The 22,071-nt window shown below is 45.9% G+C and overlaps 1 protein-coding gene across 2 annotated transcripts in view; it reads right to left on the bottom strand.

Moving 5' to 3' along the window:
• Window positions 1-22,071, bottom strand: part of EGFLAM (EGF like, fibronectin type III and laminin G domains) — a 343,739-nt gene that overhangs the window by 121,170 nt on the left and 200,498 nt on the right. For both annotated transcript variants that reach the window (XM_029578471.1, XM_029578480.1), the window contains one exon: window positions 8,382-8,497. In XM_029578471.1, coding sequence (XP_029434331.1) covers window positions 8,382-8,497 — 116 coding nt within the window. The remainder of the gene's footprint in view (window positions 1-8,381; window positions 8,498-22,071) is intronic.

Here is a 22,071-nt window from a genome sequence, read left to right on the forward strand (position 1 = left end):
ACCATACAAAGTAGAGACAGTAGTCCCTGGCATGCACATTTTCAGTTAACAACGTTCCCCTTTATATTTAGTAGGGATGTGCATTTGGCGGCCATTTGTTGCATTAGTTTCCCATTCTGCACATACTTCAAGTTTCTATGCATGTATTATACATCTGTGAGATACGTGTGTAATGAGAAAAAAAATGAAATGAATGGCTGCCGAATGCACATCCCTAATATTTAAGAGAATAAGGAGTATAAGGAATGTCTCATACCAGTCAGAAAGAGTATCTGAGTTCCAGTCCTCTCTCTTCACATTTTTGTAGAGCTGTTTGATACCATCAAGGGCCAACTCTTCCTTTTCCAAGAAAATAAATTCTAGACTTCCTGAAGAGGAGATATCTAGCAAGGATTCTTCTTCATAATTAGTTGACTTCTCGTTAAGATGGGCCCACAGAATCTCAAAATCTGGGAAATCGTGTCCCAAGACAACAAGATATGAAGGCTGTTGAAGATTTCCCACGAAGACTGACCTATCCAACTGATGTCCCCAATGATACCTGTATGGCAAGACCCCACTGCTGATCTCTATAAGTGTATGCTATGGTCACTAAAGATTCATAATCTCTGATGTAGCTGAAGTAGCTAAAAGTGTTATGATCCTGCTGGCGGACCCCATCCCGTGGACAGGCTCCTCACCTTTTCTCCATGCAGCTGGCATGCTGCAGCCTTCTCCGTGGCCCAGACTGCTGCCAAGTCGCACCTCCCTCCACCCAGCGTGGCCTGGCTGGAGCCGCGCCACCGACTCCTCCTATGGGGGAATCCCCCACCGGGATTCCCTCCTTCTCCGCGGTCCGAACTCCACCGCCAGAGTCCCTCTTCGTGTCAGGGAGCCGCCACCGCCTTGTCCTCTTCTTCGGGGCTGAAGGAAGCCCCAGTGCAGCTCCTCTTCAGTGGCAGGAGCTGCCTCCGGCCTGCTTTCTCTCCTCCATGCGGCAGGACGCCGCTGCAGGCCTCATCTCTACCCACCTGCCTCTGGGGTTCCCTCTAGGCATGGGCACACACCTCTCTCCTCTTCTTAAAGGGGCAGAGACAGGAAGTACTCCTGTCCCCTCCAGATGCCGTCTTCTGGGCTCTTCCTGGTCCTGCCCTATAAAGAGGCCCTGTTTCAGTTCCTCAGTGCCTTCAGATGGAGTTATACACTCCATGGAGCTTCTCCTTCATCCATGGAGTTCCACTGCTTCCAACATGGTCCATCTTGCTGCTCCTGTCCGGAAGACTTCATCTTCCATGTCTTCTTGTTCCTGATATCTCCGTCTGACGCTCCAGATTTCATTCCTCATCAGATCGTCCTCGTGGTATGTTACAACCCTTGGCTTCCCTTCCCATAAGCCTTGGGGTTCCTCGTCTCTATCCAGATGTCCCAGACGTTCCTGATGTCCAGATGTCCTCTGGTTCAAGTGATCCTGATGTCCAGGTGTCCAGACATCCTTCATCCTGATGTCCATCATCCTCTCCTCTATGACCCTTTGATCTCTTCTTGTCCAGAAGTCCACTCTTCCCGGGCCCATCTGTCCAGATGTCTAGAGACCCTGATGTCCAGATGTCCTCTGGTTCTGAGTTCCAGATGTCCACGTGTCCAGATGTCCAGATAACCTGCGCTTGAGGTATCCCCTCTTGTGTACCCTCTTCTCCATTCCGTGCACGTCCCACTCTCTGCGTGGTCCACGATCAGCCTTCCAGGTTGTGTAGAGCTCGTAGACGGACAGGTTGTCCGTGACCAGTCCATGTTGGGCTGTGTAGGGCATCCTGAGGGACAGCACTCTCTCTCATCTTCAAGAGTCCCGTCTTGTCCAAGTCTTTGAGAGTCATCTCGTCCAAGCCTCCAAGAGTCCCGTCTTGTCCAAGTCTTCAAGAGTATCGTCTTGTCCAAGTCTTCAAGAGTCCCATCTTGTCTGTCTCCAAGAGCCTCGTCTCTTCTTCATCTTCAAGAGTTCCGTCTTGTCCAAGTCTCCAAGAGTCTCGTCTTGTCCAAGTCTCCAAGAGTCTCATCTTGGCTCATTCAGTCCAGGAGTCCGCTTCTCGTCCAATTTCCAGGAGTCCTCGTACCCCTATGTACTTTGACTCTTTTACTCTCTCTGTCCGGAATCTCCTACTCCGGTACTCTGCCTCATGGTTTCCAGCCCTTTGCCTTCGTCTATCCTCACTAGTACATGTTGGTTCAACAGAGGGTTGACTCACTTCATTCTCCTCCCGTGTTCTTGCTCCGCCCATGCCTGTACTTGCTCACCTCCATTGGGGTGTGTCTTGGGGCTCCTCTCTGAGCCACCTCATGGCCCAAGGGCTCACTCTCTCTCAGGAGCAAGTGATTGCGCCTCTACGCCCTTTCCAGGGCTCACTGGGCACGTTCGTAACAAAAAGGACAAGAGGCAAGTGGCACCTTATAGATTAACCAATTTATTGAGGCTTGAGTTTTCAAGGACAGAATCCACTTTGTCAGATATAGACTCACTTAACTAGTTCCACTCTCAGAATCAACTAGAGCCTTACAGGGACCTTATCCGGCTCAACTGGGACCACAAAGGCACCAAGGTTGGGGTGAGAAGTATCCACAAAACTCAATTGTGAAGTATTGTCAGGTTGGCACCCATAGCTTCTTCTTCAGTCCTGGGACCTTCTTTGGTGAAGTTGTCTCTCTTTCCCCAATAAAAGCATTCCTTTGGGCCTAAGTCTCCTAGCTCTTCTTTCTCTAGGTCTTCTGACTCCTCAGTGTACACATTTTTTCTCTCTTTCTTTCTTGTTTATCATGCATAATAATCCTCTCATGATCTGTTTTGTCATTTCCAACATTTATTCCCCTTGACCTCCTCATCATTGGCATTTATTTCCTTCTTTAAAGCCTCTTCTAGGCCCATCTTAGGTATCATAGGAGCTATACTAGTTTGCAGGACTTCTGTAAACCTGTTTGAATCCTCTTGCAGGACTTGCTGCTGAGCACTCAGAGTTTGATTCACAGTTTGTAGCTGCTGCTGTCCCTCTACAAGGGCCAGGAGTAAATCTTCCATGCTGGTTTAGTACATAATCTACTGTAGCACAGGCTTTTCAGCTCCCAGAGGACCAGAGCCCTACTCAAGTACACAGCATAAAAAAATATCTCCTTTTTTTCTTTAGGAAAAGGGAGAGAAAATAGTCCTAGCCTATTTGGCTCTAACTCACTCCAGTGGAGCTAGCCCCCTTGGTCAGCTGCTATAGCCAGGCCCCAGATAAAAATAATTATTTTTTGCTTGATTCTCTGCTCTGTGCTAGCACTTAGGGAAAACATATTTTAGCACAATTTTCTGCTGCATGCAAATGCTTAGAACAGAAATAGGTCCTCCCAATTTTTTGTTTTATTGTCTTTTTCTAGCATGGGTCTACCTTGTTTAGGCACTTAGAACAAACATCCCACTGCAACCACCATATGTGATAACATGTGAGAAATCTTTGGTTTTAAAAGAGTGTAAGAGGACAGAATAGTGTGGATTCCAGCCTTTGCTCTACAGAATCAGCTTCATTATTTACAGCATAACAGAAAAACAGGTAGAAAGGTCTGTTTACCTCAGCAGTTCTAAATCAAAAGTTACAGCAACAGACACAGTCTTGTCATAGGAGCTGCCTTCTCCTCATCCACAGGGCCTAGTGTTCCCTTATGGGCCTGTTCTCTTATTGTTCTGCTTAGGGAAATGTCCTGGGATCAGAATTCCCTTCTGGTCTGTGCCTTTATGAGAACCAGGGTGTGCCTGGTCCTGGTCTTTTAAGGGTGTCCCGATATACACTGCTTTTAGCAGGATATTGCAGACATGCAGAGTGCAAACTAGGCATTTAGTGCATTTACTCCAGTAATCCATTTAATAGTATTGCTCACATAATTCTAAAAGTACATGAATTTTAAAGTAGGCTTATCATACCTGCAAAATCCATTTTAATCTTGTAGTTCTACTATTCTATGCTAGAGGGTAAATCGCTATTAAAAAAAATACCAAAATCATAGGGGATTACCAAGGGAGCTGTAGGAATTATAGATAGTAAATCATCCAAAACAAATAAGAGTCAATGAAAACTGTTACGTGTAGTGGTCTGTGAGCCAACCCTATATCTCGCCACCCTTACTATTTCGCCGGGCCCGGCCACTTGGTTATGCGCCACCGCACTCTTTCTGCCTGCAATGGGCCCGGTGTGGCTCTCTCTCTGAAGCACAGTGGGAGGCTGAGTTGCGCTCCTTGTTCTTTGCAGGATGCCGTTGGGGCTGCTGCCTGGTCCAATGCTAGGGCCACCTCCTAGGCGTGCACACGGCTGATTCCCCCACACTTAAAGAGCCAGTGGTGGGGTCAGTGGTACCCCCTCTCTAACGTCAGAGGAGCCAGCCTATTTAAGGCCAGCTCTCCCCCTTTCCGGCGCCTTGGCAAGCAGGTTCCTTTCTTGGTTGCTGGCTCCCTGCTTTGCTAGTCCCCTGGGATTCCGCTTGGCTGATTTCTGCCTCTGCTTTCTGTATCCTGCTTTCTGTGTTCCGTGGCTTGATCCTCTGGCTGACTCGCTGCCTGGTTCTTTGACTTCGTCTGATTGTCGCCTGTCCTGACCTTCAGCCTGGTTCTTCGACTTATCGCTGCCAGCCTTGAGCTTCTGCTCGGATTTCATCACCGTTGGATTGCTTCCTGTCCTGACCTCAGCTGCATCTGATGCTGTGCTTCTTGCTCCTAGCCTGCCATCTTGCACCACATAGGATTCATCCACCCAGAGGCCAAGCCTAAGTCCAGCTGGCCCTGGCACTCGAGAGCTCAACGAAGGGGAACATGGGCTAGTAGTGGTGAAGCTCCAGCTGGGTCTCCGCCCCGATTGACTCTGCCCGCTGAAGGTGGGGACCTGCAGGGCTCCTCCTTCAGGCCATTCCAGGACTTGCACATAAGATTCAGGCGCAGCAGCACTTCCTAGAGGCTCTGGTGGCCTCCATTGAATACCTCAATGCCCGACTGGATGCTACTGCAATTCAGGCCACCCCTTCATCTCTAGCAGCGACTCCTCTGATTCTGGAAGCACTTCCTTGCCCTTTAGTCCCTCTGCCGGCACCCCCGCTGTATGGTGGAGATCCAAAGCAGTGCCAGGGATTTATAAATCAGTGCTACTTGCACTTTTCTCTCCAGCCTGCTCTTTTTCCCGGATGACACCACGAAAGTCACCTTTATTCTCTCCCACCTTGATGGCAAGGCTCTGGCTTGGGCCTCTCCGCTCTGGGAGCATTATGACCCTGCAGGATCTCCTTCTATTCATCTCCTCCTTCAAAAAGGTCTTCGATGATTCTGATCCTCTAGCTGTTTCCAGTGCCGATCTCCTTATCTTCGTCAGGGGAATCGTACACTGACTGACTATGCCAGAGAGTTCTGCACCCTAGCCATGGAGCTTGGTTGGCGGGAGGATTGCTTATGCCCTGTCTTCCTGGAGGGACTTTCGGCTCATATCAAAGATGAACTAGTGACTCATGACCTTCTGGAGTAGTTGGAAGACCTCATCAAACTGGCTGGAAGGATTGATCATCGTCTCCAGGAGCATGCCTGGGAATTCCGGCCCCACCCCCCTCCCCGAGGATCTGCCACGACCAGGCCTCGTTCACCCAGTTCTATCCCAGCTTCCACCTCAGGTCCTTCTCCAGCCAACTCGACAGAAGAACCCATGCAATTGGGTTGTGGCCGCCTTTCTCCTGAGGAGGCAACAGCAGGTCTATGCCTGTATTGCAGGGCAGCAGGACACCAACTCTCACAATGTCCAGTTCATCCAGGAAACCTCCTAGCCTAGGGTACAATGGGGACCTGACTCTTGGCTTCTTGACTCCAGCCCCTCAACTAACCCTTCCTGTAACCATCACCTTGGCCAATCTAAGTTTCCCAGTGTTAGCTCTCGTGGACTCAGGGGCAGGGGGAAATTTTTTTAATGAAGTCTCTAGTGGACGACCTGCACATTCCGACCATTCCTAAGAAGCTACCCCTAGTCATTTCTTCCATTCAAGGTGATCCCTTGTCTTGAAGAATTATCCTCACCATGGATGCAGGCTACTTTGGCATCTTGTGCTATAGGTATTTATTCACATTTTTTAGATGTTCACTGTCCTTTTTTCCAATTCAGGTAGTTCATTTATGTCACGCAGGATTTTCAGTTTTTATTTCTCCCATTATAATTAACATTATTTATCCATACATTTTCATAATTGAAATCATACATAAAGATGCATTAGGTGAATGAAAACAGTTTTATTTTTTAAGTATATGTTGACATCAATGTATGTCTTTATAATTTTGTTCTTTATTATTTATTACATTTTTATTATTTATTATATGTTGGTATATATGGTTTCATATGTCTTATAAGTTTTTAAATGTATTTACATGTATTTATTTGTTTATATATGTTTTTATATGTGTTTTATTAGCCCCTGAAGCAGCTCAAATGAGTGAAACTCGGCCTGAGTCGGGCTTCTCGGATGCTTAGTTAAGAATCCTTAGTGTTTACTGGTTCTTTCTTCCCCTTTCTAGGGTACAATGATTCCATCCGAGGTTTCTCTATACATCCAAACAAACTCAAAAGCATTTGTGACTGGCCCCGGGGCTGCCACTCGACGAGGCCCCAACATCCCAAAACTAAAAATAAAGTTCAAAGTATGTACGTGGTGGTGGCGGCCCTCCTTCCTGACTCCTGATGAAGGCCCCTCTCCCCCAGCCCCAGAGAATGCACGGCCCCCTTCCATCTCCCCCCACCCCCTGAAAGCAGAAGCCCCCTCCCCCAGCTAGAGAGTGCAAGGCTCCCCTCCCCCTCCTACCCTAAAAGCAGAAAGCCCCACCCTCTGCATCCCAAAAGCAGAAGGCCCCCTTCCCCACCATCGAGAGTGCAAAGCCCCTGATCCCCCTCCAGAGACTCCCTTACCTTCTAATGGCTCTCACATCAGGGGCAGGTGCGGCCTTGCACCCATCCCAGTTGATGCCACACTTTGCCTTTCAGGGGGGGCCAGGAGGAGAGGGGCCTTGGACTCTTAGGGGGATTTTGGAGCGGCCTCGGAGGGAACGGAGGAAGGCTGCGCGGCTCGGTGCACGCAAGTTCCATAATTGTGCACCCCCTTGCGCGCACCGACCCTGGATTTTATAACATGCGTGCGGCTGCGCGCGCATGTTATAAAATCGGGTGTAGATTTGTGTGCGCCGGGTTGCGTGCACAAATCTACGCCCACGCACAATTCTTAAAATCCGGCCCTGAGCCTTTTATGGCACCATAAGGCCCTAACGCATTTTGATGAATTACCTAGTCAGTCAGATAGTTACGAGTTTCATATACATATATGTCTGTGTGCATGCATGCATGCCACAGAAGACTCAATTAAAAAATATATTTGATTCTAAAATCAAAAGATCAAAAGGGTTTGTGGTATTATAGCAGGTGGACTGGGGGGACTTAGGAGTCTCTGCTGTTAAATTTGCATCTATAAAGATTAAACAACATCTTTTATTTATTTATAGTGAGGTCAAAATTCAGCCACAAAGCAGCTAGTTAAGGTAGCCGGATATAGCTATCCGGCTAAATTAATGGGATATTCAGTGGCCCTATGGGGGCTGTCTCCGAATATCGGAGTTAACCACATAACTTATGCGGCTAACTGTGGCCCGTCGCAAAACACCTCTCACCCGCCCCCAGAATGCTAACAACAATGTGTGGCTAGAATTTAGGGGCATAGGCGCTGAATATCCCCAGCTAGCCATTTAGACGGATATCGACCTTAGTGTTTATAATCTGCCTATAATATAACATGCTAAGTGGAGTTCATAAAATCAGGTATGATAATATACAAACATAACTTATCAAACAGCACATTACAATTTTAAAAGAAAAACAATATCTGAATACTAACACATAGACATGAAATAGTTAAAGGGACAGCTCTATGACTCAATAATAGTGTTTTTTTATTTTAGTGGAGTTTGGTTTTCATCACAGTGGACAACAAATACTGGAAGCACTACTCTGCTTTAGTGGAATGAGTGAACAGAGGTAGATACTGACTTTATTAGCTTTAACTGAATAACAGAATGGTGACTCAGGAGCTTTGAGGGAGCTCTAAGTCCTCTGAGGTGGCACATAGCATTGGTGGCAATTCATATCTATAACAAGAAATAATAGAAAAAGAAAGATGTCCCCCACTGAAGTCCTGAGACAATGCCCAGGGATGTCTGCTGCTTGAACTGTGAAAACTTGATAATAAATTGTAGAGTCCTGTTATAGGGAGCTAACCCAAAAGTATGGTTGTAGAGCATGCTTTTCAAAATAGCTAGTATGTATAAAAAAAAAATTTTAAATTTAAACAAAGACAAGATTTATTTTTATTACCTTTTCTATATAGATGTCATGGTCGGAATCATCAATACCAAAGTCATCATCCTCGTCAGTTTTGGTATCTGTGATATATTGATGTCCATAGCTTCCACTTCCAGCTTCTTCTGTACCTGCAACCAAAATTAATATATTAAATATAAACATCTATGTTTTTCAGCAGGGTCCACCATTGCTTGCCTATTCTTGAAATATTGGTGAATGTGTTTTTTTAAATTTTCAAGGTTGCTTTTGTTCACCACAATAGGTTTGATTTACCCAAAATCAGGACAGAGCAATTTCCAATAGAGATTTGAAAACCTCAGCAAATATATTCTAATGCCCTGTCAATCCTCCCCTCATTCTGCAGCCCTGGGCCAAAATTCACTTGATCCCCTAATATTTGGATTTATGTATCTGTCCTTAAGCTAAATTCCCTAATATATTATCAAGTCATAAGAACATAAGAAATTGCCATACTGCGTCAGACCAAGGGTCCATCAAGCCCAGCATCCTTTTTCCAACAGTGGCCAAACCAGGCTACAAGGACCTGGAAAGTACCAAAACACTAAGTAGATCCCATGCTACTGATGCCAGTAATAGCAGTGGCTATTCTCTAAGACAACTGGATTAATAGCAGTTAATTAACTTTTCCTCCAAGAACTTATTCAAACTTTTTTTTAAACCTAGCTACACTAACTGCACTAACCACATCCTCTGGCAACCAATTCCAGAGCTTAAATGAGCGCTGAGTGAAAAATAATTTTCTCTGATTAGTTTTAAATGTGCTACTTGCAAACTTCACAGAGTGCCCCCAGTCCTTCTATTATCCGAAAGTGTAAATAACCGGTTTACATCTACCCATTCTGGACCCCTCATGATTTTAAAGACCTCTATCATATCCCCCCTCAGCTGTCTCTTCTCCAAGCTGAACAGCCCTAACCTCTTTAGCCTTTCCTCATAGGGGAGCAGTTCCATCCACTTTATCATTTTGGTCGCCCTTCTCTGTACCTTCTTCAGTACAACTATATCTTTTTTTGAGATGCAGTGACCAGAACTGTACATAGTAAAGGTATGGTCTCACCATGGAGCGATGCAGAGGCATAATGACATTTTCCGTTTTATTCATTATTCCCTTCCTAATAATTCCTAACATTCTGTTTGCTTTTTTGACTGATGCAGCACACTGCAGCACCCTTGCAGGATTCTTCTTCATACAAAAGAATGATGGGTCCTTTAAGCTCTCTAATTACTACTGGGACTTTAATAAGATAACACATAAGGATTGTTATCCCCTGCTACAAATTTCTGAACTCTTTGATAGACCTCAGGGTGCCAAGATTTTTACCAAGCTGGAATTGTGCACCTTGCGCGCGCCGAGCCCTAGGGGAGCCCCGATGGCTGTTCCTGTTCTCTCCGAGGCCGCTCCCCCCATCTTCCCCTCCCCCTACCTAAACCTCCCCCCAGCCCTACCTAACCCCCCCATACCTTTATTTTGCAAGTTGTGCCTGCCTCCGGGCAGGCGTAGGTTGCGCACGCCGGCTGAGTGGCCCTATGGAGGCCTCTGGCCATGCCTCCACCCCGCCCCGGACCGCCTACTCCCCGCCTCTTTTTTCAAGCACTGGGACATATGCGCGTCACCAGGCCTATGCAAAATAGGCTCGGCACGCATAGGGCTTTTAAATTCTGCCCCTGAGTGTTTATGTAACTGAAAGCATGGTAAACCCAAGAGAACACTATGAAAAGGAAATTCAAAGACCCAGAACAAAATGGTTTCAGAGTGCCATGTATCCACTAATAAATTCAGGTCCACTGTGACCCACTGCAACAAGACTGGTATAGTCCGGGGTGGATAGGAATAAGAATGGAGGAGTAGCCTAGTGATTAGAGCAGCAGGCTATGAACAAGGCAAACCAGGGTTTAAATCCTACTGCCACTCCTTGTGACCTTCGCAAGTTACACTGCCCTCTGTTGGCTCAAGTATAAACTCAGGGGTCAATTTTAAAAGTTCTGCTCCTGCAAAAATGCCTACATACGCACTTGAGAGCAATGCAGGTTTTAAAAGTCACAATTTATATGCATATATATATGTGTGTTCATTCTAAAAATAAGGTGGAAGAAAACTGGCAGGGCATGGGCATTCATGGGCGGGGCCAACACATATCTACATAACTCCGTATTTTAAAACTGGAAGCCGAAGTGTGTAACTTTACTGCTGCTCCTAATGTGGAGTAAGTCTGTAGATCTCATGTTTTAGGGCTTTCACGATGGTGAGGGTCTGGGTCAACTGGGGGGGGGGGGGGGTAGCAGGATGAAGAACCAGAGGGGTCTGGAAGATTTTTTGATTGACTAGGTAAATTGGTAGACTAATTGGAAAAACTGGGAATGTCCCTTGCGCAAGCATATTTTAAAATCTGCTTATATACCCTTGTAAAATTTGGCAAAGTCCTATGGAAGATATGCAAAATAGGTTTGCAAGTAATTCTTAAAATTAGCAGCATACTTACGTGTGGTACATGTATTTTAAAATATTTGTGCACAAGTGCATGCACGATTTAAAATTCCAGCATATTTCTACTCGCATGTCGATACAGGCGGGTATGGACGCACGTACGCTAGTGTTAAAATTAGGATGCCAGATTGTAAGCCCTCTGGGGATAGGGAAATACCTACAGTATCTGAATGTAATCTGCTCTGAAGTGCTGAAAAGCAGAATATAAATAAGATAGGAAGTGTACAAATATCATTGAGGCAGAGAAGAAAAGAAAAGAAATGAGATGGAAAAAAATGAGCATTTAAACAATAATAAAAGAGTAAAAGACAAATTAGGTTAGAAAAATGGTTGTGACTAAAGTTAGTGTTGTATATCTTGGCTAAATTCATGTTTTGGATATAAAGCCAGAACAGACCATTTGACTCAGCTCTGGCTTGGCTTTCATTTCAAACTGTCTGCCTGGCCCACCTCTACTTATGGGTCACAGGATATCTATTTCAGCTGTATTTTATTTTAGTAATACTCTTGGTTAAATGTTATTTATATCGAGCAAAACAAATCTGTGGATAGAGTATCACAGCCAGTTAGTAATTGCTGAACATACTAGATGAGCTCTAAAGTAAGATCATTGTAATGCATTTCTGTGGGTACAGTATATGGATGCTAATTGGAGCATATTATGAATCTAAATGGGAAAACACAACAAATAAGTTGCTTTTTGATTTAGTTTGTTGAAACCTAACAAAATAAAAGGTACTTGAAAATATCCAAATCTTTTTCAGTTCATTTGATTTGGTGCTATTAAAGTCTATGGGGGATGCAAAGCATTTTATTTTTTAATGTAAACCAGTCAGAATGGAGACTGTTGGGGATAAGCCAAGGAAGGAGCAGGACCAATTGTTCCCTCAAAGCTGGCAATTACATTACCAAAATGCTGGCATTGGGTTTGCTCTCCAGTAGTGCAATTGCCTCAGCTTTTGCAGTTGGATGATCGGTGAGTGTATTTTGATGGGATGAAAGCAAAGTTTTATAACAATAGTTTGATTATCATAACATTTTAATTTTGATTATTTTTTTCCTTTATTTTTAAATTTCACATTGAAATTACACATACAAGAGTATCTTGTTAGACAGGCAGAGTCACATAATAGCAAAATCAAAAACAAAAAAAATATACTTGAAGAAATATAACTAGTGAATCATTGTCATCATATATCACATCACTGGGAAAGAAATAATAAGAAAAATGTTTTTTAAAGCACTCCACATCTAAATCAGTAGGGCCTAGCTAACTTGCCCCTAACTTGCCCCTAGATTCACAAAAAAAAAAGGGGCAGGGAGCGATAGTGGGCAGCCAGCCGCATCATGGCGGTGCGGTTTCACCCGCTGCAGTGCGGCCGCACCACATACTATCACCCCCATAGTGCCACGAGAAAAATTGTAGTTATTTCCTGCGGTGCTGCCAGCGATAATGAGAAAAACATTATCGCCCACAGCGCTGCCAGGAGATAATTCCACCCCAACCCCGCCCACACTCCTCCCCTTCCCCTAATTTGAATAATACCGCCGCGATACCGGCACATCGCACAATAAAGAATGACCATGTTGGTGATATAGCAGTTGCCAGATTAACTGAAACAAAAGAAAATTATTCCTTATCTGCTAATTTTCGTTCCTGTAGTACCACGGATCAGTCCAGACAGTGGGTTATGTCCCCCTTCCAGCAGAGGGAGTCGGAGGAAAACTTGAAGGGCGCCTCCTCAGTCACTGGTGCGCCCTCTGCGTCCCTTCAGTATTAAGAATATCAAAGCAAGAAGAAAAGTAGGATGGATCATGGAAACCAAGTTCATCTATAAACATGTACATAATGTATGAAACCTTTTGCTTAACTTCAAGAAAAACAACTTGCACAATGAACAGTTAAACAGGTACAGACAGTCTTAAATCTCCCAATCAATCGAGCTGCGAGACAATCCCAAAAACCCATTAAACCTTGAGAGTGAGCGTCTGGACTGATCTGTGGTACTACAGGAACGAAAATTAGCAGGTAAGGAATAATTTTCTTTTCCCTGTACGTACCCGGATCAGTCCAGATAGTGGGATGTACCAAAGCTTCCCTACAAAGGGTGGGCCCCGGATAGCCCTGCTCGAATTACCTGAGTGCCAAACGAGCCAAAAACCAGAGGTTGGAGATTTAACCAATAATGATGAGCAAAGGTGTGCAGCGACTTCCAGGTAGCTGTCCTGCATATCTCCTGTGGAGAGACTGCCTGGGTTTCCACCCAGGAGGCTGCTTGAGCCCGTAGGGAGTGAGTCTTAATGCCCTCCGGAGGTTGCTTCCTGGCACCAATATATGCTGCAGAGATGGCTGCCTTTAGCCAGCAAGCAATAATAGTCTTGGAAGCTGTATTCCCCTTCTTGGGACCACTCCAGAGGACAAAAAGATGGTCCGATAGTCGGAAGTCATTGGTAACCTCCAAGTAGCGAAGAAGAACTCGCTTGACATTGAGCCATCGAAGTTCCTTGGAATCCTCATCAGGAAAGGATGGAAGCTCCACCAATTAGTTCAAATGAAAAGCTGAGACCACCTTCCGCAGAAAAGAGGGCACTGTACTCAAGGATACTCCTGAGTCCGAGAACAGGAGGAAGAGCTCTCTGCACGATAGCGCTTGAATCTCCGAGATTCTACGGGCAGAACAGATAGACACCAAGAAGACTGTCTTGAGAGTTAAATTTTTGAGGGTAGCTCTGCGCAGCGGCTCGAAGGGTGGGCCGCCTACGATCCGAAGAACCAAATTTAGGCTCCAGGAGGGACATAAGCTGCAAACCGGTGAATTTAGGTGCTTCACTCCCCTTAAAAAGCGGACTATGTCAGGATGCAAGGAAAGAGGAGCACCCTCCAGGCAATGGATGAGAGATCCAAGGGCGGCCACCTGAACTGTCAGGGAATTGTAAGCCAAACCTTTCTCCTGGCCTCGCTGTAGAAAGGAGAGGGTCTGGACTACTGAAGTGTGATGTGGCGATATCCGTATGGAGTCACACCAGACCTCGAAAACTTTCCAGACCCGGACATAGGAAATAGAAGTGGACGTCTTCCTGGACCTCAGGAGCGTCGAGATAACCTGCTCTGGGTAGTCCCGTCTCCACAATCTGCGCCTCTCAAAAGCCAGTCCGCAAGACAGAAGCAATCTGCCCGGTCAAAAAATAGTGGACCCTGACGCAGCAGATTCTTCAGATGCACCAGGCAAAGAGGGCCGTCCACAGCGAGGTTGAAGAGGTCCGCGAACCATGGTCTTCGGGGCCACTCTGGTGCCACTACGATTACCGGCCTCTGGTGAATTTCTATCCTTTGAAGCACCTTTCCCACCAGGGGCCATGGTGGGAACACATAGAGCAGGAGGTGTATTGGCCATGGGAGGACTAGGGCATCCACGCCTTCTGCACCATGCTTCCTTCTGTGACTGAAGAAGCACGGAGCCTTCGCATTCCTCTGAGTGGCCATCAGGTCCAGATGGGGGGGGGTCCCTACCATCTGATGAGCAGCGCCATCGCTTCGTCGGAAAGTTCCCACTCCCCGGGATCTATGTGCTGACGGCTTAAGAAGTCCGCCTGAACATTGTCGATCCCTGCTATGTGGGATGCCGCCAGCCAGGAAAGGTGGAGTTCCGCCCATACCATTAACTTGTCCGTCTCCCGAGAGACATGCCAGCTCTTTGTTCCCCCTTGACGGTTGATGTACGCTACTGTAATCGCATTGTCAGAAAGGATCCTTACCGCTCAGTGATGAACCAGAGGGAGGAAACGCTTTAACGCAAGACGAACCACCCTGGTCTCCAGATGGTTGATCAGCCATGTCACCTGCAATGACGACCATTGCGCCTGAGCCGACTACGATTGACACACTGCTCCCCAGCCGGAGAGACTTGCATCCGTGGTGATGATTACCCACTGAGGGATATCTAAGTCCACTCTCAGCAACAACTGGTCCAGACAGAGCCACCAGCTCAGGCTGTCCTTGGCAACCTCCGACAGTGGCAGGAGGGATTGAAACTCTTGAGACACAGGCTTCCAGTGGGAGAGCAACACTTTCTGCAACGGTCTCATATGTGCAAAAGCCCAAGGAACTAGATCTATAGTTGAAGCCATTGAGCCTAGGACTTGAAGATTGTCCCATGCTGTGGGGAGAGGGAGACAGTGGAATTGCTGTACCTGCGAGATAAGAGACTGAGCACGATCGTGATGGAGGAAGACTTTGCCCATGCTGGTATCGAAGCGTACTCCCAAAAAGTCGATCATCTGTGAGGGCATAAGGCTGCTCTTGGCAAAGTTGATGACCCATCCCAGAGAATGCAGAAGGTGCAAGACTCTGTCGATTGCCTGTTGACAAAGGTCCAGGGTCTTCGCTCGAATGAGCCAGTCATCCAGGTAGGGATGGACCAGAATCCCTTCTCTTCATAGGGCTGCTGCCACCACCACCATATGTTATAGTTAGTGAGGTTTTGGGTGGACTCTTGGACACTGTGGCAGCTGATCACACCCACGGGGGAAGCCCCATGAGGGGCCACAGGTCAGGCTCAGCTCTGGACACACAAATACAGAAAGTTCTTTATTTAGACAGTTTGGGAAGCCACAGAGATGGCGATAGTGAGTAGAAGGGTGGACTGGTATTCCTCAGGGCGCTGGAACAGCAGTTCTTCCGGTAGCAGTGACAGCGGTTCCATGGAAGAGATGGAACTGACGCTGGAACGGGGGCAGGCCCTCGAGGAGTGAATACCTGGTTCCAGGGAAACAGCTCTGAGGAGTAGATGGTGATAGTACTCACTGATGGTGTCTGTAGCGAATTCTTCCAAGTAGAAGAGGAGATAGATGCAGGCAGCGAGTCAGGGAAAATGGGCCCTCAAGGAGCGAGTACCAGTTACCTGATAGCAACCTGAAAGAAACAAAGAGGCCCCTGAGAAGCGGGTACCCCCTTTAGCAGAAAGAGTCCAATAGTAGTTGGAAGGCAGAGTAGCTGGGTACGGAGAGTGAATCCCATCCGTAAGAATCCCCTTGCTAACTCAACAGCTAGCTATAAACAGTAGGCTTAAAGATCCGGGCAGCGTGACGTCATTACAGGGGGACGCCCCTGAGGAATGCGCCAATGAGGAAGTAAGAATGAGGGCCGCGCGCCCTAAGGTACCTGGAGAGCATGGTGGGAGGCAGCGCCCAAGCCGGTCCAGGGATGCTGGAGAGGACAGCAGATGGATGCCGTGGCAGCCAGATGTCCATCATGAGCAGGAGGAGTCACAGACAAGGAAAGGTAGGCGGAGTGGAGCCGTCAGGCAGCGACAGTCGCAACACCATAACCTTGGTGAAAGTGCGGGGAGCGGTCGCCAGACCGAACGGCAGGGCCTGAAATTGAAAATGTTGTCCGAGGATCTTGAACTGAAGAAAACGTTGATGCTGCTTCAGGATGGGGATGTGAAGGTAAGCCTCTGTCAGATCCAAGGAGGCTAGGAATTCTTCGCGGTGAACCACTGCTATTACAGATCGCAACGTTTCCATCCTGAAGTGTGGAATTTTGAGGGCCTTGTTGACCATCTTGAGATCCAGGATTGGCCGGAAGGCACCCTCCTTTTTGGGGACTATGAAGTAGACGGAATAATGGCCAGACCCTTGTTCCGACAGAGGCACCTAGGTCCAGGAGTCTGTTGAGTATCTGTCGAACTATATGTTGTTTCTGAAGTGTTCCAGAGGGAGAAAAGAGAAATCTGTCTCTTAAGGGGTGAGCAAATTCTAAAGAGTAGCCGTGCTGTAGAATATCCAGGACCCATTTGTGTGAAGTAATTTTGACCCACTCCTCGAAGAAGAGGGAAAGACGTCCCCCTATCCTGAGAGTTGAAGAGTGGATCGGCAAGGCTTCATTGGGAAGACTTGGAGGGGGCCCCTTGAGAGAAGCGTATCTTATAAAATCCAGCGTACATTTATAAAATCTACCCCAGAGGGCGCACCAGTGACTGAGGAGGCACCCTTCAAGTTTTCCTCTGACTCCCTCTGCTGGAAGGGAGACATAACCCACTGTCTGGACTGCTCCGGGTACGTACAGGGGACCCTATTTTGAAAAAAGGCCTCTAACTGTATAGGGTCAGTGAACACATATTTGACTCCCCTAAGGTTGATTATACATTTACAGGGAAGCTTCAATATAAAGGAAGCCCCGAATGCTAACATTCTTGCCTCTTTAAAGAGAAAATCTCTCTTCTGGCCTGCATATCTTTTACCACATCTGGAAAAACAGACATTATTTGACCCATGAAACAAACAATTTTTAGGGGGAAAAAAAATCATGTAATGTCCACTGTTTATCACTCTCTCTTGCAAAAATAACCAAAAGTGTAAATCTCTCCACATTCTCAAAGGCAGATGAAGTCTGCTCCAGGAAAGCAGAGAGGTTCATTCCAGCAGATACATTTTGAGTCACAAGTCCAGAAGAAACCTCATTCTTCTCAGGAAACAAATAATATCCTTTAGTAAATTCAGGAATCATTTCTTTAGAAATTTTTAGGAAATCCAAATAAAATTTACTTAACATCTTCTTAGATGATAGTAGTGAGCATCAGGGAAAATTTAGGAATGCAAATTAAGACTTCTAAGATAGTTCCCCATGTTCTCCATCTTCTGGTGCCTGAAATGTGAATCTTTAATTAAAGAAACATAACATTACTGAAGCTTCGCACATTGATCTTCCAAAACCTGGATCCCTCCAGACTGATTAGTAATCATTTGAGAATAGTCATTCACCATATGAGAAAGATCTTGAACAAACTTACAGGGTCATTCATCAAAATGTGTTATGACGTTAATGCATTCATTAATCGTATTATTGCACAGCGTGAATGCAAATTTTTTGAAGGGGCAGGATTGGGAAGAGGTTAATGAAAATGAGGGGCAATATCAAACTGTTCTAATGCTGGAAATAACTACACCTTAGAAAGAGAGAGAGTGACTATCTATAAGGTCTTCATAGTAGTCAAGTAATGGACTATGGACTCTTTAACAGGGTACCATCAAGCTAGGGTGAGATAACACAGTAGAAATCTAATGTTTATGAGACTTTCTTCACTCCAAATGATGTCAAATCTTCACCGAGGTGTACTGTGCTGTTTGTACAACTTAGTCTGCATGTAAAACTGGCCCCTAAACCATCACCAACACCGCACCTTGAGCTATTAGCTGGTCCTCCTATAGGCATATAAATACTTGACTACTATGAAGGCCTTACAGATAGTCTCTCTCTTTTTCTCTCTCAGCACAAGCTACAAAATAAGAAATATTGCAGGGTGTGAAAAGTTTACCACACCATGTCAAGTGCCATGTTACCATGTGGTCCAGTAATTCTAAAAATTACCCTAAATACACCCCTTTCTCTTATCACATGTGATATTATAGCATTTTGATGAATCTAGGGGTTAGGCAGAGAGTCAAATTTAGTTGGTACAGATTAGTCCAGTTTGGTAACTGCTATTCACCAAGGGATCCAATGTTTTGCGCCCTTGCTGTATTTGGCAGTATGGGACACCCTGGGACTTGTGCTCAAGGAAGGCAGCAGTTCTGCTCTGTGGAATGTAGGAAAATAGTGGGGCATTTAAATTGGAACATGAAGGGTGGGCAGCAGCTCCATGAGAAGCAGAAAGCAGTTGAGGCACCTCTGCACCAGCATTTTCAGAATGCAGACACCAAGTGGAATTCCACCTACCTGATGATACAGAGGTTAGTGGAGCAACAGACACCCCTTTGTAAGTTGTCTGTGGTCATTAAGATCAGTGTGCATCGCACCCTGGGGCATCAGGTAGCACAAGTCCTGAAGCCCTTCAAGGATGCCATGGAGGACCTGAGATCAACAGCCACTCTGAGTGAGGTCATCTCCATAATCAATATTCTGAAGGAGAAGTTACCCCATCAATCTCCATACTGTTGCATCGGAGATAGACCCTTGGGCCGAGGTGGGGTTGATGCAACCCGTAGGTAGGGGCCTATAGGTCCCCACTGTCGGCAGATGGAGTGGGCTGATAGACAGAGGCCGCTGGAGCTTTACCTATACCAGCCCTTGTTCCCCGTGGGTTGAGCCTTTGGGTGCCGGGGCCAGCAGGACTTAGGTGGTCCTCGGGGTGTAGTCGAGGTGAGAGTCAGTTCAGCCCAGAGACAGCAGGTGAGAGATGGTACAGTCTTACTCTGGCAGGGTAGTGTCCTGGAAACTTGAGTGCCAATGGAACAGAGGCAGACAGAGGGCACTCGAGCAAGAGCAGGTCGAAGCCTGAGTAAACCACGTCCAGGGGCTAAGCAGAAGGGGTGTCAAAGAGCAGGCTTGAATCAGGGCTGGCGGCAATCTGAAGGCAGTGGCAAGCAAGGCTGAGGTCTGATCTCGGAGATAGTCAATAGGGTAGTCAGGTAAAGCTGAGGAGAAAATTCTTTTTCACTCAACGCACAATAAATCTCTGGAATTTGTTGCCAGAGGATGTGGTTAGTGCAGTTAGTGTAGCTGGGTTCAAAAAAGGTTTGGATAAGTTCTTGGAAGAGAAGTCCATTAATGGCTATTAATCAAGTTTACTTAGGGAATAGCCACTGCTATTAATTGCATCAGTAGCATGGGATCTTCTTGGTGTTTGGGTAATTGCCAGGTTCTTGTGGCCTGGTTTGGCCTCTGTTGGAAACAGGATGCTGGGCTTGATGGACCCTTGGTCTGACCCTGCATGGCAATTTCTTATGTTCTTATGTAGGTCTGGATTTGGAGATAGGCAATGGTGTAGTCAGGCGAAGCTGAGGTCTGGGTCTGGAGATAGGCAGTAGCGTAGTCAGGTGAAGCAGAGGTATAGGTCTGGAGATAGGCAATAGTGTAGTCAGGCGAAGCAGAGGTCCGGGCTTGGAGAAAGACAATGGTGTGGTCAGGCGATGCAGAGGTCCGGGATGGGAGAGAGTCAGTGGCGAAGTCAGGCAAAGCAAAGTCAAAGTCCGTGTAGGGATGAAGCAAGGTAGGAACAAGGAGACAGGAACTAGGAACAACGAGGAACAGGAACGCAAAGGATGAGACAAATCTCTGGGAGGCAACGAGTACTCGAACAGAGAGGAGACCTATTGCAAAGGCAACGCTAGAGAGCAGAGCCTGAGCTTAAATACTGTAGCTGAGTTGATGTCATCATCTGGGGCTGTGGCTAGGTTCCCGCCGCAATCCCTACTTAAACATTAGTGATGCGCGTGCGTGCACCTAGGGAGGGGCGCTGCCCGAGTAGCAGTGTCTCTCTGCGGGCCATGTGAAGAGGCCCGACAAGAAGTGGTAGCAGGACCGGGAACGCCAGGGACTGCAGCAGGGCCGGAGGCACCGGGGGAGGCCAGAGGACGAAGCTGACAGCCCACCGCCGCCAGCGAGGAGGAACCAGGAGCTGGAGTCACTGTAGAAAGGTGAGGGGGCCATGCAGCGGGTCTGCCACGGACGGCATGCGTAACACATACCCAGTAACATTAGTTATTGGGTAGGGAGGAGAAGTTACCCCCTGAATCTCCCTACCCAGTAAGATTAGTTGAAAGTTTAGCCATCAGAAAGCATGCACATATTTTTATAACACACGACACATGTACTTGTGGCCTAATGGAAAAAAAGTGTCCCACAGGGAGGAGCTTCAGGAATATGGTTGGAAACTACACATTTACTTTTCAGATTTTATAAAAAGGAAGTGCATAATAAGCAAGTTACTAACCAACTTTAGGCCATCATTGATGCCATGTCAGTGTAAGTGCACACTTAGCCAGATGATAAATTGATATTCAAACAATATATATGTTTTCCTTGTGCTAAAAATCAGCTGGTTTTGTGTGGGCTGAAAAATATGTGCATGCATTACAAGTTAAGATGCACTATGGAAAATTTACAACAAAAGGGTTTTCCAGTGATGACACAACGAGATGTCTGTTTCACTTGACGGTGTACAGTGTATACAAAAATGACAAGATTCTGTAGGCCAATTACTTTATAAATAAAATATATAATGAGTTTTATTTGTTCTGAGAACTTTAATTAGTTCTGTTAGGGCAGTGCATAATATTAGAAGTCTATCTCTGGACTATGAGAAGTGCTAGATATCTCACATTTCAACTGCTTTCACAGTGTTTCCCCCCCTCCTGCTCCCCATTAGTTCAGTAGCTGTGTTTTTGTTTAAATCTTGGCTCCTTAGTTTATTGTTAAAGAAGACAAGGTCAATAAAAAAATTTGTGAAATAGTGCTGATTTTCCCTAAATATGCTGGCATTGGAGATCAACAATAAAGACGTTTTATAATCAGAATTATAAAAATATTACAAAAAAACAATACCTCAATGATGGTCCTTTGTTTAGAACTATTCCAATTATTTCTATGCAATTTTATATTCTGAGTAATTATATAATTAAATATAGCTTGCATTTACTGGTCATGTATACAATATTCCAGGTCAGGTGTTGCCACCTGCTGGTTCATACCATACACTGCATCTGCTACTGTTTACTGTTGCATGGTAGATTCAGAACTGATAGAACAAAAACGACAAAATGGAAAGTTTGCAGACACAGATGCAAGCTAAAGCATAGAAGTCCTTGGGGGGGGGGGGGGGGGGGGGGAGGGGGGAAAGAAAGAAAAACTTGATGCCGGGAAAGGATTGCCAGATGTCTGCTAGTCACTAAGGATAGGGTGAGACAGTACTGGTTTTACCTCATTTTATGTAAAGACATGTGGATCAAATTTGGCTAGGAAAAGAACAGGATTACAGGAAAAGCCTACATATGCAATGCAGTGGGAAACTGAAACCAGATCCAGCTCAGCATCTGATGTCCTAGAGTTACCTAGTAACCTTAAATTGGGAGGTATTTTATACACTGGTTGCCAAATGAGTTGTATTGACCCCACAACTAGAACGTTTTAGTTTATTCACAATTATACGTTTGTGATAGATTTGCTTATACTGGGTCTACAAAGAATGCAAATATATTTCATTCATATTTACTGTGGATATATAAAAATCTTACTGGCTGTGGGGTTAATAGGACAGATTGGCAACCACTGCTATAGTCAACCATAAGATGTAACTTCATTTCACAAGAAGCCCTGTATTCTTTCTCCAGTATCACTCCCCTTTCTAAGCCACAATAATAAAAGCAACAGAGAAAAAAAAGGGATCTTCATTACTATAGGTTGACTTAAAAAATAAA

Source organism: Rhinatrema bivittatum, chromosome 1 (assembly GCF_901001135.1).
Source record: "Rhinatrema bivittatum chromosome 1, aRhiBiv1.1, whole genome shotgun sequence".
Classification (NCBI taxonomy): Eukaryota; Metazoa; Chordata; class Amphibia; order Gymnophiona; family Rhinatrematidae; genus Rhinatrema; species Rhinatrema bivittatum.